Source organism: Xiphophorus hellerii, chromosome 2 (genome assembly GCF_003331165.1).
Source record: "Xiphophorus hellerii strain 12219 chromosome 2, Xiphophorus_hellerii-4.1, whole genome shotgun sequence".
Taxonomy (NCBI): Eukaryota; Metazoa; Chordata; class Actinopteri; order Cyprinodontiformes; family Poeciliidae; genus Xiphophorus; species Xiphophorus hellerii.
In genome coordinates, this window is record NC_045673.1 from 2,531,394 (window position 1) to 2,548,697 (window position 17,304).

The 17,304-nt window shown below is 36.4% G+C and overlaps 1 protein-coding gene across 1 annotated transcript in view; it reads left to right on the forward strand.

Moving 5' to 3' along the window:
- Positions 1-1,286: 1,286 nt before the first annotated feature.
- The window catches only part of ranbp10 (RAN binding protein 10), a 33,832-nt gene continuing 17,814 nt past the window's right edge, over positions 1,287-17,304 (forward strand). Inside the window, exons 1-6 of the mRNA XM_032580410.1 lie at positions 1,287-1,685; positions 8,291-8,402; positions 11,026-11,078; positions 15,826-15,993; positions 16,081-16,103; positions 16,938-17,122. Of these exons, the coding sequence (XP_032436301.1) occupies positions 1,484-1,685; positions 8,291-8,402; positions 11,026-11,078; positions 15,826-15,993; positions 16,081-16,103; positions 16,938-17,122 (743 nt within the window). The 5' untranslated portion in view covers positions 1,287-1,483. The remainder of the gene's footprint in view (positions 1,686-8,290; positions 8,403-11,025; positions 11,079-15,825; positions 15,994-16,080; positions 16,104-16,937; positions 17,123-17,304) is intronic.

A 17,304-nucleotide genomic window follows, 5' to 3' on the forward strand; every position in this document is an offset into this window, starting at 1 on the left:
CAGGTATTTACCGCAAAGACCAGTTTTTAGTATGTTAATAAATCTTTCCTTGATTTATTTTTTATTACATTTGTCAAAGAATACATAATTTTAACCATACTCATTATAATAATCATTATTACAATTATTATAGTCATTGCTGTTGTATCTGTTGTTATTTACGTATAAATTAATAATTTATTGCTATTCGTTATTTTTTAGATGTTTTTTTCTTTAATATTTTAGATTCTAAACATTTTTTGTGTAGTTATATATATCATTTTCTTATTTACCCATTTTAATCCTTTATTATTATCAAAGGTGTGGAGTAACTAATTACTTTTACTAAGTTACGTTTACTTAAATAACTTTCTGGGGAAAAAAAATAGTTTTAGTAATAGTTTTCTACACCATACTTTTTACTTGTGCTACAATATTGCTCTATTACTCTTACTTGAGCAAAATTACTGGACTCTACCCACTGTTAGTAATTTCACTGAATGATGAACACACATATTTTAACCAAAAATGTACCAGATACAGACACAAACCAACAATTTATGTTAAAAGTGAAACTACATGTTTGAATGCAAGTTTTATATTTTCTACTATTTATCTACTGAACCTGCTGAGATATGTGTAATGTTTGATATTTTAAGGACTAATTAAAAAAAATAAAATAAACACATATAAATTACATAATTATGAAATAACAAATGTAGATGCAAAAACTCATTGTGTTTTCTGTACCTTTTTGACTTTCTCATAACTTTGTGCCTTTTGTCTGTCTGATGACATTATTTTTAAAAATAAATGTTCTGAGTAGTTTTACCAAATATTTTTTTACTCTTGCTTGAGTCATTTCTTGAATGGCTATGACTTACTTTTTCTTAAGTAAAAATATGTTGAAGTCTTACGTGAATGCAATTTTTGCCTACTTCTTCTCATTATTATTATTAGTAGCAATATAAATAAAATTATTAATATTATTATTATTATTATTATTATTATTATTATTATTATTATTATTATGTCACTTTAAAAAAAACTGCAGTTCTAAGTGGTGGACAATAATAACCACAACAGTATTAATAAAATATATTAATAATATATTAACAATAATAATAGTAATTATTATTATTATTATTATTATTATTATTATTATTATTATTATTATTATTATTATTATTATTATTTAAATTAAAACTACATTTCCTAGCATGCTTAGTGGAAGGTCCTGAATCACAGCCACACTAGCGGAACTTTGTAGTCCTTTCTAGACGTCGCAACAATAAAATAAACCGCGAGCTGAACTACATTACCCATAGTGCGTAGCTTCAGCACATTCAGTACATTCTGCTTATCCGGGGATGTCGCACCGCTGCTATTTTCTCCCTACAGTCCCTCTCACTATCAGCCCACAGCTCAAGCGGACTGACACGGGTCTCTGGCTGGAAACAGACCGAGAATAGGACGCCAACCGGAGGCCAAGAAGAAAAAAAACATGGCCGAACTCGGCGCAGGGAGCCTGCCGTTGGGAGAACCAGCTTTTAGCTACCAGCAGGAACAGGAGCTGAACGAGCGGCTGAAGCGGCTCTACCCGGCTGTGAACGAGGAAGAGACCCCTTTACCCCGATCCTGGAGCCCCAAGGATAAATACAGCTACATCGGGCTGTCACAGAACAACCTGCGGGTCCACTACAAAGGTTAGAGGGCTGCCTCATCCCGGATGGGTCTGACAGTTACAGCGGAGAGAGGTCTCAGCTGTAATCGGTCACTGTGTTGGAGGGGGCTCAGAAACACACACACACACACACACACACTCACTGTATGCGATTATGGTGACTCTATATATATGTGTGTGTGTAGTCCTGGTAAATCTAGCCTGAGCTGCCTCTTCTGTCCTTGCTTTGTTACTCAAACGAGCACAGGAATTCCCAAACGGGTGACAGCGAACTCGCTAACCCTGACAGTTGGTTTTATGAGCAACCAGATGAAATTAACACTCAGTACCACGTCATTCTTTGTTTATTTACCGTTCCCACTGCTGGAAACTGGCTGGCCATCTCACTGTGAGGAGTCACTCTTACAGAAGCATAACAAATGCTAGCACAAAGCAGCCTGTTAGTGCAGTGGTGTAGCAGCCCTATGGCTAACACAGCCCCTGCCTGTTCTTTCTGGGTGTTATTCCTCTGAAAACAGAGCAGCTACAGGATGGAAACAAGCCAAACTTGTTGTCAGGCTCTAACAATGCGGCTCAGAGCTGCTTGGGTTTTAAACAAACAAAGCCGTTAAATAAACATTAAAGATAATGGCATCGTTGCGTTTTCTCGCGTGATTTCGTTCTGGAAGTGTTTTCCAGAAGTCTTGGCCTGGAATAAAGCTTTGCTGCTCCATGAAAACAGCCTCCAACTGTGGCAGAGAGGAGGCCTCTGCGCAGCACACCAGGCCAAGTGTACCGATCATGTCATAAATCTGGTGTATGGACAGCAGTCTGGCATTTTTAACAATAACACAGACTAAACGGTCCAGAAAACCCGTCACAGGTCTCCACAAGCTGTCATATGTATCCTAAATTATAACAAGATGATGTCTGTATTATGACCCCTTTGAATGAAAAGGGGTGTACTTTTTTGTCAACATGCTTACAATACTTTGAAAAAGTTCCTCCAATACTGCTTTTTGCATGGATGGAGCTAAATTGAGGCCATTAAGTCTGGGGAAGAAAAAAAAAATTATATATATATATATAGTTTCATATTTTTCAGTGTTCAAACTTCTGGGCTTGCGCAAAACTTTGTCGATAGTCTACCAATATTGAAAAAACACAATTTCGCAATTCCGGTGTTTCCGTTAAATGAGAAACGTAATTAAAATCACATGTGAATATGTTTGTTCACTCAATAACTCATTAAAAAACATAAGGAAGTTGTGTTTTTTAACATCATCTTCCTACCACTTCCTGTCGTCTTTTTCATCTTTTCCACCAGTAGTAACATTCGGTTGATGATCACATGATTCGTGTGATGAGACAGTGTTTCCATTGCAGTTTTGTGAAATGCGTCTATTTTGATACAACCGGAAAAACCACCTCATCCTACCAGAATGTATAAAAACTTGTGGTTTTTCAAAATTGACGTGGTTCCATTGAGGAAATTTATTTTTGTTGTTCCAGTTTGTGCAATTTTACAGTTAGTGGAAATGCAGCTAGTGGGAACTGGAAATGTCTTGAAAAGGTTCTCAATATTCAATCAGGAATATTTTGCTGTAATTCCACAACACTCTGTGGTCTGAGGGCCCAATCCATACAAACAGGGCTGAAATCTTATGAAATTTAAAAATGATTTTGAACTTTTTTCTTTTCAAGCTTGAAATCTTTTTTTTCAATTTAGGAATTAGTTTTCAGTGTCAAATCTTCCTGTTTTCCAGTTCCAATTAAAAAAAAAAAATCAATAATTTTGAACTTTTCCTAGTTATTTAAAAAAGGTATATTTTTTAAATATCTCAAAAAATGTAAAAAAAAATATATTTTACAAATATTTCTCAGGTTCCAATCTTTCTACATGTAATTTGATGGCTTTTCTGGTCTTAGCCTGCTTTATGTTGTCAGAGAAAGTATATTAAAGAGAATCTATTTGATTCTGAGAGCTATCAGTAATTGAGCTTTGGTGTTGGCAACCCAAAACTGTGATTTATCACAGTTAAATCATGGCTGACAACATCTATGTTCACAACTTGGAAAGGTATTTAAATAAATCCTACCATCAGCCAATCACAGAGACATTGTTTTCGTCCAATCAGGTTGAAAAAGATCCAGTCACAACCAGCAAATCAAAATACAGCAGCAAGTGGCAAAAATGATAAAAACAAAATAGTTGGATTTAAGAAAAACACAGTAGATCATAACATACTTGAATTTTGTTGCATAAGAATATATAGCTACGTGTACAAATTGTGCTTATTTTGTGCATTTCTTGAGCTAATATGTCAGGTTGAAAAATATTTAATAATTTCTAGTGGATTTTTTGAGGTAGAGAGTCAAAATAACTCAAAAGCTCCGGTTTGGTTGCAACATTTGTTAGATTTTAAGTTGCTGCGGTTTTCTTTCACACTGCATTATGTCAAACAAACCAAACCCTTTTAAAACCCTGTTCCCCTCCTCGCCTGTGGGGGCGCTGCACCAAGAATCACTGAAGGAAAAGACACAAAAACACTGAGCACAACTTCCTTCTTCAGCAAATGCAAATGTGAGATTTTAGCGGTGTAGTTTTTCTCTTTTGTCTTTGGTAAAAGACCACAAGCCATTTCTCCTGTTAGTGCTAGGCTAGCGTGTTTGTTTTGGTCGTATTTACCCATAATGCCCTGTGCTGTAGTCCACTTCCTGCTTTTGGAGCGGTCCCTCGTCCGCTTCGCGTTCAGATATGTATTCGAACATCAAGAGTTCACATCAACCGACCTGAGACTGAGGTTTGTAGACCGACCAGAGTTTGCTGTTTTGGTTCGGTCACACATTCACACCTCCCCAAACAAAGCAGACTTTCTACGTAAACTAACTTTAGTTTGGTTAAATTCAGTCATTCATATATCCCATTGCCCAAATCAGGCCATTCCTTCTGAGGCATCAGTTTGTTTAGTTGGTGGATGTATTTTAAAAAAATAATAATTTTAGTCCTTCTTATTGTAAAATATAGACTGACTATAAGATTTTGTAGCTTAGTGAGAACAAATATTTATATAATTTATTTTTTGTATCAATAAAAACTAATCCTGATGTACAGCTTCAGTCAGTTCTGTTGATCCTGGTTGCTCTTTGTAGAGGTCAAGAGAATATATATCTAACCTGCTTCCAAAAGCTTTTCTGAGGAATATCAGCTGTTGAAATGAAGAATTTCCCCGGCAGATGGCCCGATAGAACCCTCTGATCAATTAATGAATAATTAATGAGCCCACTGCTGATTAACTGAATAGATTGTGGTGCATCACCGTGTATTTTTATAGAATATAATGTGTCCTGAAGTATGTGCACATGTCAAAGGGATCTGTGGGTAAAGATAAATCATGCCACTTCATGTTGGGCGTATGTAGGCCATTGAGTCTTTTTGTCTGCGAGGAGTGTAGAGATTAGGTGACACTGCACATTTGTTAATGGATGACACATAAATGAGTCTTTTTCTGGACTGTGCAGGATATTTTTTCTCCGCCTGGTTCCTCCAGCTCCTGCTCTGTTACCTCACCCTGGTGGTTTGGATGCTATTTTGACCGGTGTGCCAGTTTTCTCCCTTCAAGGCCACACAAACTCTCTACCTAGACTCACTGTGCACAAGCATTCATGTTCAGTGGAAAGTCAAGAGGACATAACGATGTCTTAAAAACCAGTAATTATAACATAAAACAGACCTTTACTGTATGTCGGTGCTTAGCCACTCAGTGATTTATAAACTAACAGAAGAATTTCAAAGTTTATTCTCTGAGCAGCAGCGTTCTGGTTCAGCTGAAGCTGTCTAATGTTTTAGGCAGACCTGTCAAGCCATTGTTTCAGTAATCACTGCAACAGTCTTTTAATTCTGGAAATGTTCTTCAGGTGATAGAAGGCCGACTTTGTAACTGTCTTTATGTGTCTCTGAATGTTCAGATCCAAATTTCAGGCTGTTGTGTCGCGACAGGACTACTTGATGTTGTATTCTCGTACATATATTTTGTTTGTGTGTCATGGGACTTTTCTGTCAGTTTGAGTCATAGTCAAGGTGGTTGAGGCTAGCGCTAATTAGCTGCTAATTTACTGTTGCGAGCTAGCTAGCTAGCTAGCTTTCTTGCTTGTGCCATGAGTAAATGCAAATCTGTTGCCACTGGCTCACTTCCCTTGCCAATCCAACATGGTGCATTCTGGGTAAAAAATAAAACCCTTTAAACTTGGCACTATAGATGAACGATATGAACATGTCTCAATTTTGACTTTATAAAACTTGCAGATACGTTGTCCCAAACATGGCATCCAATAAAGGTGTTGCAACGGCCCAGTCAAAGTCCGGAACTCAGCACTGGAACTTAAGAGAGCTGATTGATGATTGATAACTTCAGACAGAAAATGCTCCTTCAAACAGATAAATAAATAATTACGCAGGAATTGTGGTTCATCTCTTTCGGTTAAGATATTATTCTGATTTCATGATACATGCAAAAATTACACAGCCAAGAACCACAAACGCCTCATAAAATCTTCCCTTCTTATGTTTCATTCTGTTGACCTACTGTATCAGGGATGAAATGAGAGTTGGCAGATTGCTGCAGGTTGCAGCAGTCAGTAGGGGTTGGAAAAAGCTTGTGGCAGCAGTTGTGTTGCAATCTGCTGCTGCGTATTTACAGCATTGAGCATCATCACCCTAATGCAGCTTTTTTTTAACTTGGCCTAGTAACTTAGTGGGTCCCCAGAGCTCAAGACCCATTAAACAAGATAAAGATGAGATGAACATAGTGGGAAGTCATCCTGGAGTGTCTGAACATCCCTGGTACTGACGCTGATGATCTATGGTTTGGTTCACATGATGATGGGTTCAAGCAAGAACACATGAGTGAAATTTAGCCTCTGCTAACCCAGTTTTTCTTTCTAGACTGCAACTATTTAACTCCTCACATCCATCCATTACATGATGTCTAGATCCGCTGGCTGATTCACACGATGTCCCCAAAAGGAAAACAGTTCACCCTTCTCAACAATCTGGGAATCTGTAAAAAGTTGTTAGGATGTTATTCTCACTTTAAGAGATAAAATAAACAAGTAAAATGACTGTTTTTCTTTTTTCCGTTTAGTTGCATTATAATTCTGCACATTAATAGCTGACCAATAATTGTCTTCTTGGAGAGAAATGGCAAATTTACCCTGTTGAGGGCGATATATTATGCTGTTATGTCATTGACGGATGGAGGGTAAGAACATGGTTGAATTTAGCTTGTTAGCATTAGCTTCTGCTAAGCACCATGTTGGTATCACACTTTAGCGTTATCAGATCTAATGTTTAATTAGTTTGTTAGGCTTAGTGCAACTAGCGTTTTATTTAAGAGCTCCCACCACTGCATTATGGCCTCCATGGCAAAAAGTTTGGACACCCCTCCTCTATGGGAATTACCTGGTTGGACCTAAAATCATATTTTCTTTCTATCAAACTGGGATATATTTTGGTGTTGTTCATGGAGTCAGCTAAAACAAATAGGACCAGCTTAAAAGTTTAAACGCAACCTTGTGTGATTTTTATGTTCCCGTCCATATCAGGGTTATATTTTCTGTCACTTTGTAAATGTCTCCTCTGACACCTTCATGAGGACGTTGTTCTCTCCTCTGCTGCTCAGGCAGAGGGCAACACTCCATCATGTTGTACTTTTTCTTATTGAGCTGATAGATTTTGCTCTTTCACCCAGCTGGTAGTCAAAGATAGAACCTCAGGCGCGAACACAGATATTCTAGTAAGCATGATGTTGTTTCAGAGTTTAACCTCTTGAACTCTGACCCTTGGTGAAAGAGCGGACGTTTCTGATGCACCTAGAGTTGTTTGTTGTAGTTATTTCTCCAACATAATGGGCTCTGGTAGCAGAGAGGAAGCTCGTTATTTCACAGTTTGACTCCTCATCATGTTTTCCAGCATCTGAATTTTAAAAAACAAACTTTGGCATTTTGTTTCATCCGAGCTGCTGTGACAAGATGTGTTGGCGTCCTATAAATAGACCAGATGGATATTGGTGCAAATATAGGATTGGACAATCATCGGCTAACACACCATGCGAACATGCCTGGGCATGCTACTCACATGCACAGGCATGTTCTAATAACACACTTTAGTTTAAGAGGTCATGAAACAGGCAGTCTGGTTTGAAAAGATTTGACACATTTACAGTTTAAAATTTTTTGATTATTTGCATGTTAAACTGTTGACACATTGATGCTTTTTTACATTATTTAAAATATTTTTTACAGTGTAAATTATTTCCTTTTAACCCATTGACACAAAACTTGTAGTTATTCCTTGTTTAATTATTTGTTCCTTCAATTGAGCCAGACTTTATTATAATAATTTGTTTATCTTGATTAATTGTTGTGGAAGTCCTGAAAAACGATAAGAAAAACATCATGCCTGACTGTCAGCTTTAGATCAGGTGTAAATGGAAGCATTATGATTAAAGCCAAGGTGGAACATTTTTATATAAACAGAATGAGACTTACTTTTTCCACAGCATTTTGATTTTATTGTGAATAATCATATTTTTTTGCCTTCCAAAAAGTGTTTCTGTGTATCGTTATAATTGTTTTTGTGTTTTGCAGGACATGGAAAGAACCATAAGGATGCAGCGTCAGTGCGAGCCACTCACCCGATCCCTGCCGCCTGCGGGATTTACTACTTCGAAGTGAAGATTGTCAGTAAAGGTCGAGACGGGTAAGCAGAAACAAACAAACTTCTGTTCTGAGTTACCACTTTATGGTTCCTGTTGTGGAGGAATTTTTTTACAGACCAAATAAAGACGGTGGTCGTCTTCACTTTATCTCATATATTGATGAGTATATTAATCAATGCTACAGCTGGTTTTAATCAAAGGCAGGGTAAGGGAGGAGCTTGGTCATGTGACAGTGAGAGAAGCAGTCACAGCGTTGTGGTGGTTTATTTATGGTTATCAAAACATTATTAAAATATCAGTATTAGTAAATATCATTGGACATTGATATCAGCCTGAATTTTTAGATCGGTGCATCTTTAGCTTTTACACTTCAACTCTGCTTTTTTCACTGCTGATGCTGTGATGACTGAGTGTTTGTTCACAAATGTGTCCTCCAATAATTTTTTTATGAAAGAATATTAGGGCCACACTAAGAAAATAATTAAATTAAGAGAATACGGTTATAATATTATGAGAAAAAGTAATAATATTGCAAGAAAAAAGTTGTGCAAGAATGAAGTCATAATGTTACGAGAATAAAGTCATGAAATAGTAAGTCAAAATAATATGAGAATTAAATTACAACACTTGAATAAACTCATAATACCAGAGTAAAGTTGAAATAATACGAGAATAAAGTCGTAATGGTATGAAAAAAAGGCCGAATATGACGAGAATAAACTCATATTACAAGAAACAAGTCGTAACAATGTGAGAAAGAAATTGTCATAAGAGAAAAAGTGGTCATACCAAGAGAAAAAAAAGTCACAATAAAACGATAAAAAATTGTAATAATATGAGAAAAAAGTTGTAATACGAGAAAAAAATTTACAGCTTTATTTTCGTAATTTAAAAAAAGATCTTAGTCTAGCCGTAGCTATCCACCATATTTCTTTCCCAGCTTTAAAACAGCAGCAACAACAAAAAAGGCCAGTCCCTGCAGTTTGGTGGGTTCATTGTCTCTGCTTGTCGTTTTAGCAGAAATTTAACCTTTACATCATCTATAGTTGAAGCGAAAATAGGACAACCCAAAAGTTGGCAGATTTAGCCGTAATCTCTTCCTCATCAAATCCGACAGGACAAATCTGTCACTGGAGAGTCCATGTTAACTAAAAATCCAAAGCTTCTTCCCAACAGAACCAGAATCATCATAATGTGGAGGCTGACCCAGTTATGTACGGAGAACAACGCACATCTGGGTCAGCTGGGCAGGAGGCCGGTCTGCGCTGCAGACACATAATGAAATATTTAATATTTGTGGGTTTTAGGCCTGTTGCTCTTTCCAAAAAGGAAAAACTGTTGCCTTTTTGTAAAAGTAATCCTTATCTCTCTAAACTGTTCAAATAGTGATGAAGACATCAGTACAGAATGAAACAGTATATTTGTTTTTAAACCACGTTTATTCCCTATGTTTGTATAATCAGACATTTTCTCCCCTTGAATTCCTGTTTTCAGTTTTTAAAGTTAAAGACCAATGGGATGCAATTAAATTTGTACTCGAGTTTAATGCTGCGTATGTAATTAATTAACATTTTAATCAACAAAATAAGCATTTTGTAACATTTAAAAACTATTTTTGTTTCTAAATTATTGAATAAATTGGCATATGAGTTGAACGACATACATATTTGTTTATTCTGTTATTCAGGTTCTTCAATCATCGTCATTCATGTGTTTTTTGGGCAGCACCTATATTGCCCCCCTACAACAGAGTATTAGGGCCAGGCTAAAAGCTGGCCCTAATTTATTATTAAAAATAAATAAATTATGAGAATAAATTCATAATATTACATGAATAAAGTCCTATTAATATGAAAAAGTGTTATTACATGAATAAAGTCTTAATAATACAAGGAAAAAGTTGTACAATAAAAGAAGGGGTAGGGGGTTAAGCTTCTAATGTGACATAAAAGTAGCATTATGAGAATAAAGTAGTAACAATATGAGGATAATCGTCATAATATTAGGAGAATAAAGTAGTAATTTTATGATACCTCTGACACAAAAAACCTGTTACCTGTAAATTAAATATTATCGCTGGTAACATTCTGCTTTTATTCTACAAATATTTCGATTTTATTGTCATGGTATTATTACTTTATCTGTAATAAAAAAACTACTTCCACAGCTGCTTGTGTTAAATAAGAAGTCATCGCAGAGCTAATATTCTGTCTACAGATTGTTGAATTTACCACAACATGGATTTTGACTTTCTGAGTTTATCTGAAGTCATCCTCCACCCTCCTTTGGCTCTGCAGATTCATTGACTCAGTTGCAGAACAAACCTTCGTCTTCATGCAGATATTTATGTCAGGAAGTGATGACCTCAAAGTGTGCCAGATGCAACACAGTCTGTGGCTGGTTTCACTGAGCAAAGAGCTTTCCCCAGGTCCTGCTGTGAGAACGCCAACAGCCGCTTTTAGAGGTGTCTCCGCTGCGAACGCCGTCACTTTTCATGTTCGTTGTTTCTCATGGAGGCAGCAAATACGAGCAGTCCAAAGACGTCACTGCTCAACGTTCCTGCTGAATCTTTTCTGAAATGTTTCTCGGTTAAAATGCGGCAGGAACAAGCTGCTCTGGGTCTGTACGCTGATGAATTAGTAAAATCTCTCTTCCTGTTTTCAGGTACATGGGCATTGGTCTGTCTGCACAGGGAGTCAACATGAACAGACTGCCTGGTGAGTAACTCCTGAATTATGATCACTAGGCCTGTCACAATAAGCAATAAATCAATTAATTGCATGAAAAATTAAAATGAACTCAAAAATTTCCATTTGCATGATTTATTGTTTTTTCTTTCTCTTTTTCTACCAAAACTGGATGATAAAAGTCTTCAGTCCTTATTTTGAAGGATAATTTTGTTTCCATAGACTTCATTACTAGTTTTATTTGTTGTTTCTGTTGTTTTGTTTATTTGTTTTGGATATTTAAAATGTCTTGAAGTTCCAGTGGGAAATGTTTGTTAGAATATAAAGTTTAATGTATTCTTGCATTATTATACCACTATATTACTTGAAAATGGTCTCAAAAATACAATATTATTGTTTATTGCAATAACTTCTGGGACAATTTATCGTCCAACAAAATTTATTATCATAACAGGCCTAGTTAGAACAAATGTATTGATGAAAGATAAACCCGAAGGTTATGTTCCACAAACTTGCTGCATGATTTCATAATCTCATTGTCTCAGCATATTATGGGCTCTCTGGGTCTGAGCCAGGATTTCAGCCACTTTGGCAAGAAAAACATCCTCTGCTTTTGTTCCTTTCTGCTCCCTCACATTACGCCATAATTACAAACAGAGTTTGTCCCTGAAATCTTTTAATTACTTATTGGGCTGTGACTTCATCAGCTCAGATTACAATTGAGCATTGTAGCCCGGACTTGTGGCGAACTCTGGGAAGGTTTTGAGCTAAAATAAAGCTGTTTTCTCCAGAGACGTAGCAGAGCCTATAAAATGTATAAAAAAGAAAAAAAAAACACTGAGAAGATCAAATTCTGGATGACTAAAAATTAGACGTCACCGGTGGATAAAGTGGTCTAACAGCAATGGAGAGAACATGTCGGGGCAAGTCACCATCAGCAGAGGTCACATGGATGATGTGGACTCCAGTTCATGGTGTGACTTCATACCGGTCTGATTATACACAAACCTTTCCTCTAACTGCTTGGAAAATTTTACTTTTGGTAGAAATGACTTTAAAGCCCAAATGTGAGCAACCGGCCAGTCAAATAAATTAGTTTGGTAAAGTCAGAAAGGGACCAAATTAAATAAATACATTATTAAATTGTTAATTAAATGCACCATGAAATAAATGTTTAGTTAAATGTTTAAATGATTTATGTAAGCAGGATTTTTAAAGCTTGAAGATCAGTGTAAGCCCCGTCCTTTGACTTTATGAGTTTGAGAGCTACATGTATGGAAGGCCAAAAGAGACAACACTTGATATATTTGTACAAAATCATTAATTAATTAAATGTACCATGAAATAAATAAATGCTTAAATAATTTATTTAGACATGATTTTTAAAGAATTGAGGCTAAACTAGTGGAGTTCAGCAGATCAATGTTAGCCCCGCCCCTCGACTGTGATTGGTGGATGTTACAAATTAAATTATTTCCTGGTGACGCTGCAGTTATGGAGGTCAAAAGGGATTAAATTAACCAACTACATAATTAAATCATTAATTGAATGTACCATAAGATAAATAAGCATTTAATTAGTTCAATAATTTATTTAAGCATGATTTTCAGAGAATTGAAACTAACTGGAGTTCAGCGGATCCAGTTTTGGCCCCGGCCCTCGACTTTTATGTTTCAGTTTGACAGATAAAATTATTTCACAGTGATGAAATATGTATTTAGGCCCAAAAGGGACAAAATTAATCAAATAATTAAATATAATTAAAGATAATTAAATTTACTACAAAATAATGATTATGAGAAATGTGCTTCATTTATCAAACTGACTCAACAAGAGGTGCCAAACTCTAGAAGAAAAAAACTAGATTTGCTTAGTTTCTTCTTCCACACAGTTGATTTTATTAAACGCATCATAAACAACGACATGAAACATCTGAGGGGAAAAATGTCCATCAAATAAATCTGATCGGTTTGATCTACGACTGCCGTTTGTTTCCCACCGCTGACCTCTGTGTGTGATCCTGCTGTGGAGGCCTGCCCATTTCATTAGCATGTTGGAGCAGTGAGCCTGGCTTTAGAGGCAATATCCCTGTCAGCAGATTAATCTAATACCTCACACACACACACACACACACACACACACACAGAGAGAGAGAGAGACAGTGGTGTATTCACATAAGGACACACATGGGGAGACGAAGGACAATATGTACCCAAGCTTAAAGGAAAACACCGCTGCACAATGGGGATGTGAACACAAACAGATTAAAACTTCACTGCATTTTCACAGGTTCATATTTGCACATATTCAAGTATGCAGCTAAAATCTGCCCTGTCCAGTGACCTACTTTCCCTAACCCTGCTTCGCTTTTTGTCAACAACATGCCCACAGCAGCTGAGGTGGAGCGCCGACCGCTCCGCCGATGGCTTTGAGCTCGAGTTCGCTCAGGAGGAAGGAGAATTCCTGCAAAACTCGATTTGGAGCCAAACTTTATGCAGAGAGGGCAGCCTGATGTGTTGGCAGACCGAATAGTTTCCTCGGGCTGCGCAGAAATCAGACCCGCTTGTCCCGACAACAGCGAACCAGTCTGAGTGTTTCATCAGACTACTCTGGATGAAAATAACTTTCTGGTTTAACTAAAAAAGTTAAATTTCAGGTGGAGATGTGTGTTGGTATTATTTATTCATTCAGCCATCAATTATTCTTGGTACTTTAAAAATGCAGCATTTTTCATAATTGTGGGAATATTTTACTATCTTTCAGTTCTGATTTGTGGCTCAACAATTCAATTCAAAATCGATTTTTGATTCAAAACAAAGAAAGGAAGAAAGAAAGATTTTAACACTTATTTTTCAAGCATGCATTTCGATTAATCATTCATTTTGACAAGTTATCAATTAATTGCATAAAAAATTCTGTAGATTATTCATTAAACTTCTTAAGCCTTTTTGTACAAAAATAGGAATAGATAAAAAAAATGGAAATAAATAAATTGATTTCTTAAAAAATTGAACATTTTATTGCGTCTTATTTTCAAGTTAAAGCAAGGAGAGTGAAAGAGAACAAAAAAACATAACACTTTATTTTTCATTACTACTAGGGAAAATAACGATTATTTTAGTAATTCATTAATTGATTATTCTTATGATTAATTTGAACAAGGTGAATATAAAAATGGCAAACATATTGACAGAAAAAGGTTATTATTTTTATCTTAAATGCAAAACTTATATTTTTTGCATTTAAGAGTTCTGGCTTAATTTTCAGCAAGTGACTTTTATTTCCATCTTCAGTTAACTGATTGATTAATTGATTAATTAATCAATTACTAAATCAGTTGACTTTTATTTCAATAATTGATTCACCACGATTAATCCGATTAATCATGTCGAGCATTAATTAAGATATAAATATTTTACACCCTAATAAACTTGAACATAAACAGAGTTTAAAACTACACAAACCACAGAATACATAAAAACACAGCAGAGAGAAAAACTCTCAGGTTATTCACTGAAAAAAACAGAAATTCAGCTTTTACTCTATTTTTAATCATCAAAGTGAACACTGTGTCAACTTCTCCCCTGGAAACATTGTTTATCTTACTTTTTCTGCTTATCTGAAGAAAGGATTTTGCTTTCCTATCAAAAAATTTAACAATTTCCACTTTGCAGATTCTTTTTTTGTCTAGACTGCATCAAATATAAAAGCCACTTCAGTCCACAATTTTAAAAATCAAACAAACAAAATAAACAATGATGAAAGTCGCTTACATTCAAGAAACAAATGAAAAGTTGTTTCTATTTTCTGACAAAAAGGACATAATTCAGTTGCATCTTTTTTAATATTAGTCACAAAACTGTTAACACTCACTCTTTCCAAACAGCATCTATCCTTCCACTAAACTTTCTCTTATTCAGCCCTTGAACGGATATTTTATACAATATTTACCATTCAACATATAAAAATCTAAATTTTAAGTAAAAGATAAAAAAGAGAGAGCCAAAAGAACAGAAAGAGTGGAAAAGAACAAGAGCAAAAAATAGATAAAAAATGGTATTAAAAAAAGAGATCAAAAGAAGAGATCAAAAGGAATAAAAAAAGATCTAAGGAAAGAAACAAAAAGCTGAATTTTTTTTTTTGAAAAGAGTGAAAAGAATAAGAATGGGAGAAAAAGAAAAAACGTGAAAAAATCTCCAGCAAAAGAGCAAAGAAGGAGAGCAAAAAAGAACAAGAGTGAAAAATCAATTGGTTCTGGTTCTGGTTCTGGTTCTTGGTTCTGGTTCTTTGTTCTGGTTCTGGTTCTTGGTCTGGTTCTTTTATCTGATTCTGGTTCGTGGTTCTGGTTCGTGGTTCTGGTTCTGGTTCTTGGTTCTGGTTCTTTGTTCTGGTTCTGGTTCATGGTTCTTTGTTCTGGTTCTGGTTCTTGGTCTGGTTCTTTTATCTGATTCTGGTTCTTGGTTCTGGTTCTTGGTTCATGGTTCTTTTTTCTGGTTCTGGTTCTTAGTTCTGGCTCTGGTTCTGGTTCATGTTATTCCTGTCAGCAGCGACTCACCAGTTTTTTTTCCGCCCCCCTGCTGGCCATCCAGTGAACTGCAGACTGGTAGAGAGAGTTTGTGTGAAATTTCAACACTAATTTGATAAAAATCTGGGTTGATGAGTAACCGCCTCCTCACTCCTCTTCCTCCTCACTCCTCTTCCTCCTCTGCCTCCTCTTCCTCCTGCTGTTGGGATCCCAAATGTAAAATCTGATCCTCGTCTTCCTCCTCTTCTTCAGGATGGGACAAGCACTCGTACGGTTACCATGGCGACGACGGCCACTCGTTCTGCTCCTCCGGGACGGGCCAGCCGTACGGGCCGACGTTCACCACAGGCGATGTGATTGGCTGCTGCGTCAACCTCATCAACAACACCTGCTTCTACACCAAGAACGGCATCAGCCTAGGTTTGTCGCTCGCTTGGCGCGGCGGCGGCATGGCGGCCCGGTGCCATGTCCGAGTTTCTCACCGATTCCTCTGCTTTGTTCCCGCAGGTGTTGCCTTCACGGACCTTCCTGTGAGTATCACAGCCAATCAGCTCCCGCCAGGCTCTTCTTCTCTGGTTTGATGTTGCAGGAATTTAATATAAAGAATCCATGAATGCAAGATTCCTAAAAGCTGGAGAAATACAGAAAATATTTCCAGATCTGGATTTCACTCCTTCAGTTTCTTTCTTTGTTTCACTCTCTCTCTCTTTTTTTCTCCTCTTTCTTGTACTTTTATTTGCTTTTTTTTCTTTCGGTCTTTCATTTTTTCATTCACTTTTTCCTCTTTTGTACTTTTGCTTTGTTTTTGTTTTCTTTCTGTCTTTCTTTTGAATTTCTTTCACTCTTGCTCTGATCTTTCTCTTTGACTTTTTCCTCTTTCTTTTGCTTAATTTCTTTTTTCTTTTGTTACTAAAAACTTATGCTTTTTTCTTTTGCTCTTTCATTCTTACGTTCTTTTACTTTCTTTCTTTCACTCATTTCATTCTATTTCTTTTCACTATATTATTTTGCTTTTTATTTCTTTCTCTACCCTTTGTCTTTCTTCTTTTGCTCTGTTTTTCTCTTTCACTCTTTGGTTCTCTTTTTTTATTCATTCTTCTTTCTTTTGCTCTTTTTTTGCTCTCTTTAAATCTTTCTCTGTCATATTATTGTTCTTTCTTTCTTTGTTTCTTTCTATCTTCTTTTCTTTCTTTCTTTCTTTCTTTGAAGTCTAAAGAAGCGGTTACATGTTTTACAGTCATCTGAAGTCATCTTTCTTTCTTTCTTTCTTTCTTTCTTTCTTTCTTTCTTTCTTCCTTTCTTTCTTTGCAGTTTATTATTTTATTTATCTGATAAAGTCTGATTGCTGTCTGAATCTCTCCCAGCCCAACCTGTATCCCACCGTGGGGCTCCAGACGCCCGGAGAGATCGTCGACGCTAACTTTGGCCAGCAGCCGTTCGTCTTCGACATCGAGGACTACATGAGCGAGTGGCGGGCAAAGATCCACGGGATGATCACCAGCTTCCCGATCGGCGAGCGGCTGGGGGAGTGGCAGGCCGTCCTGCAGAAGTAAGAAAATCACCTAAAATTAGTTTAATCCTGTTTTTTTTAGACGTGTTTCAATGTGATGTCCCTGCTGGAGGACAAAAAACTGCTAGCCAACGATGACTAATGGTTGTTTAGCATTTTCGTGTTAGCAGGCAATGGTGCTCTGTTTTGTAAACCAAAGCGTATTTTCCTCTGCTGTGTTC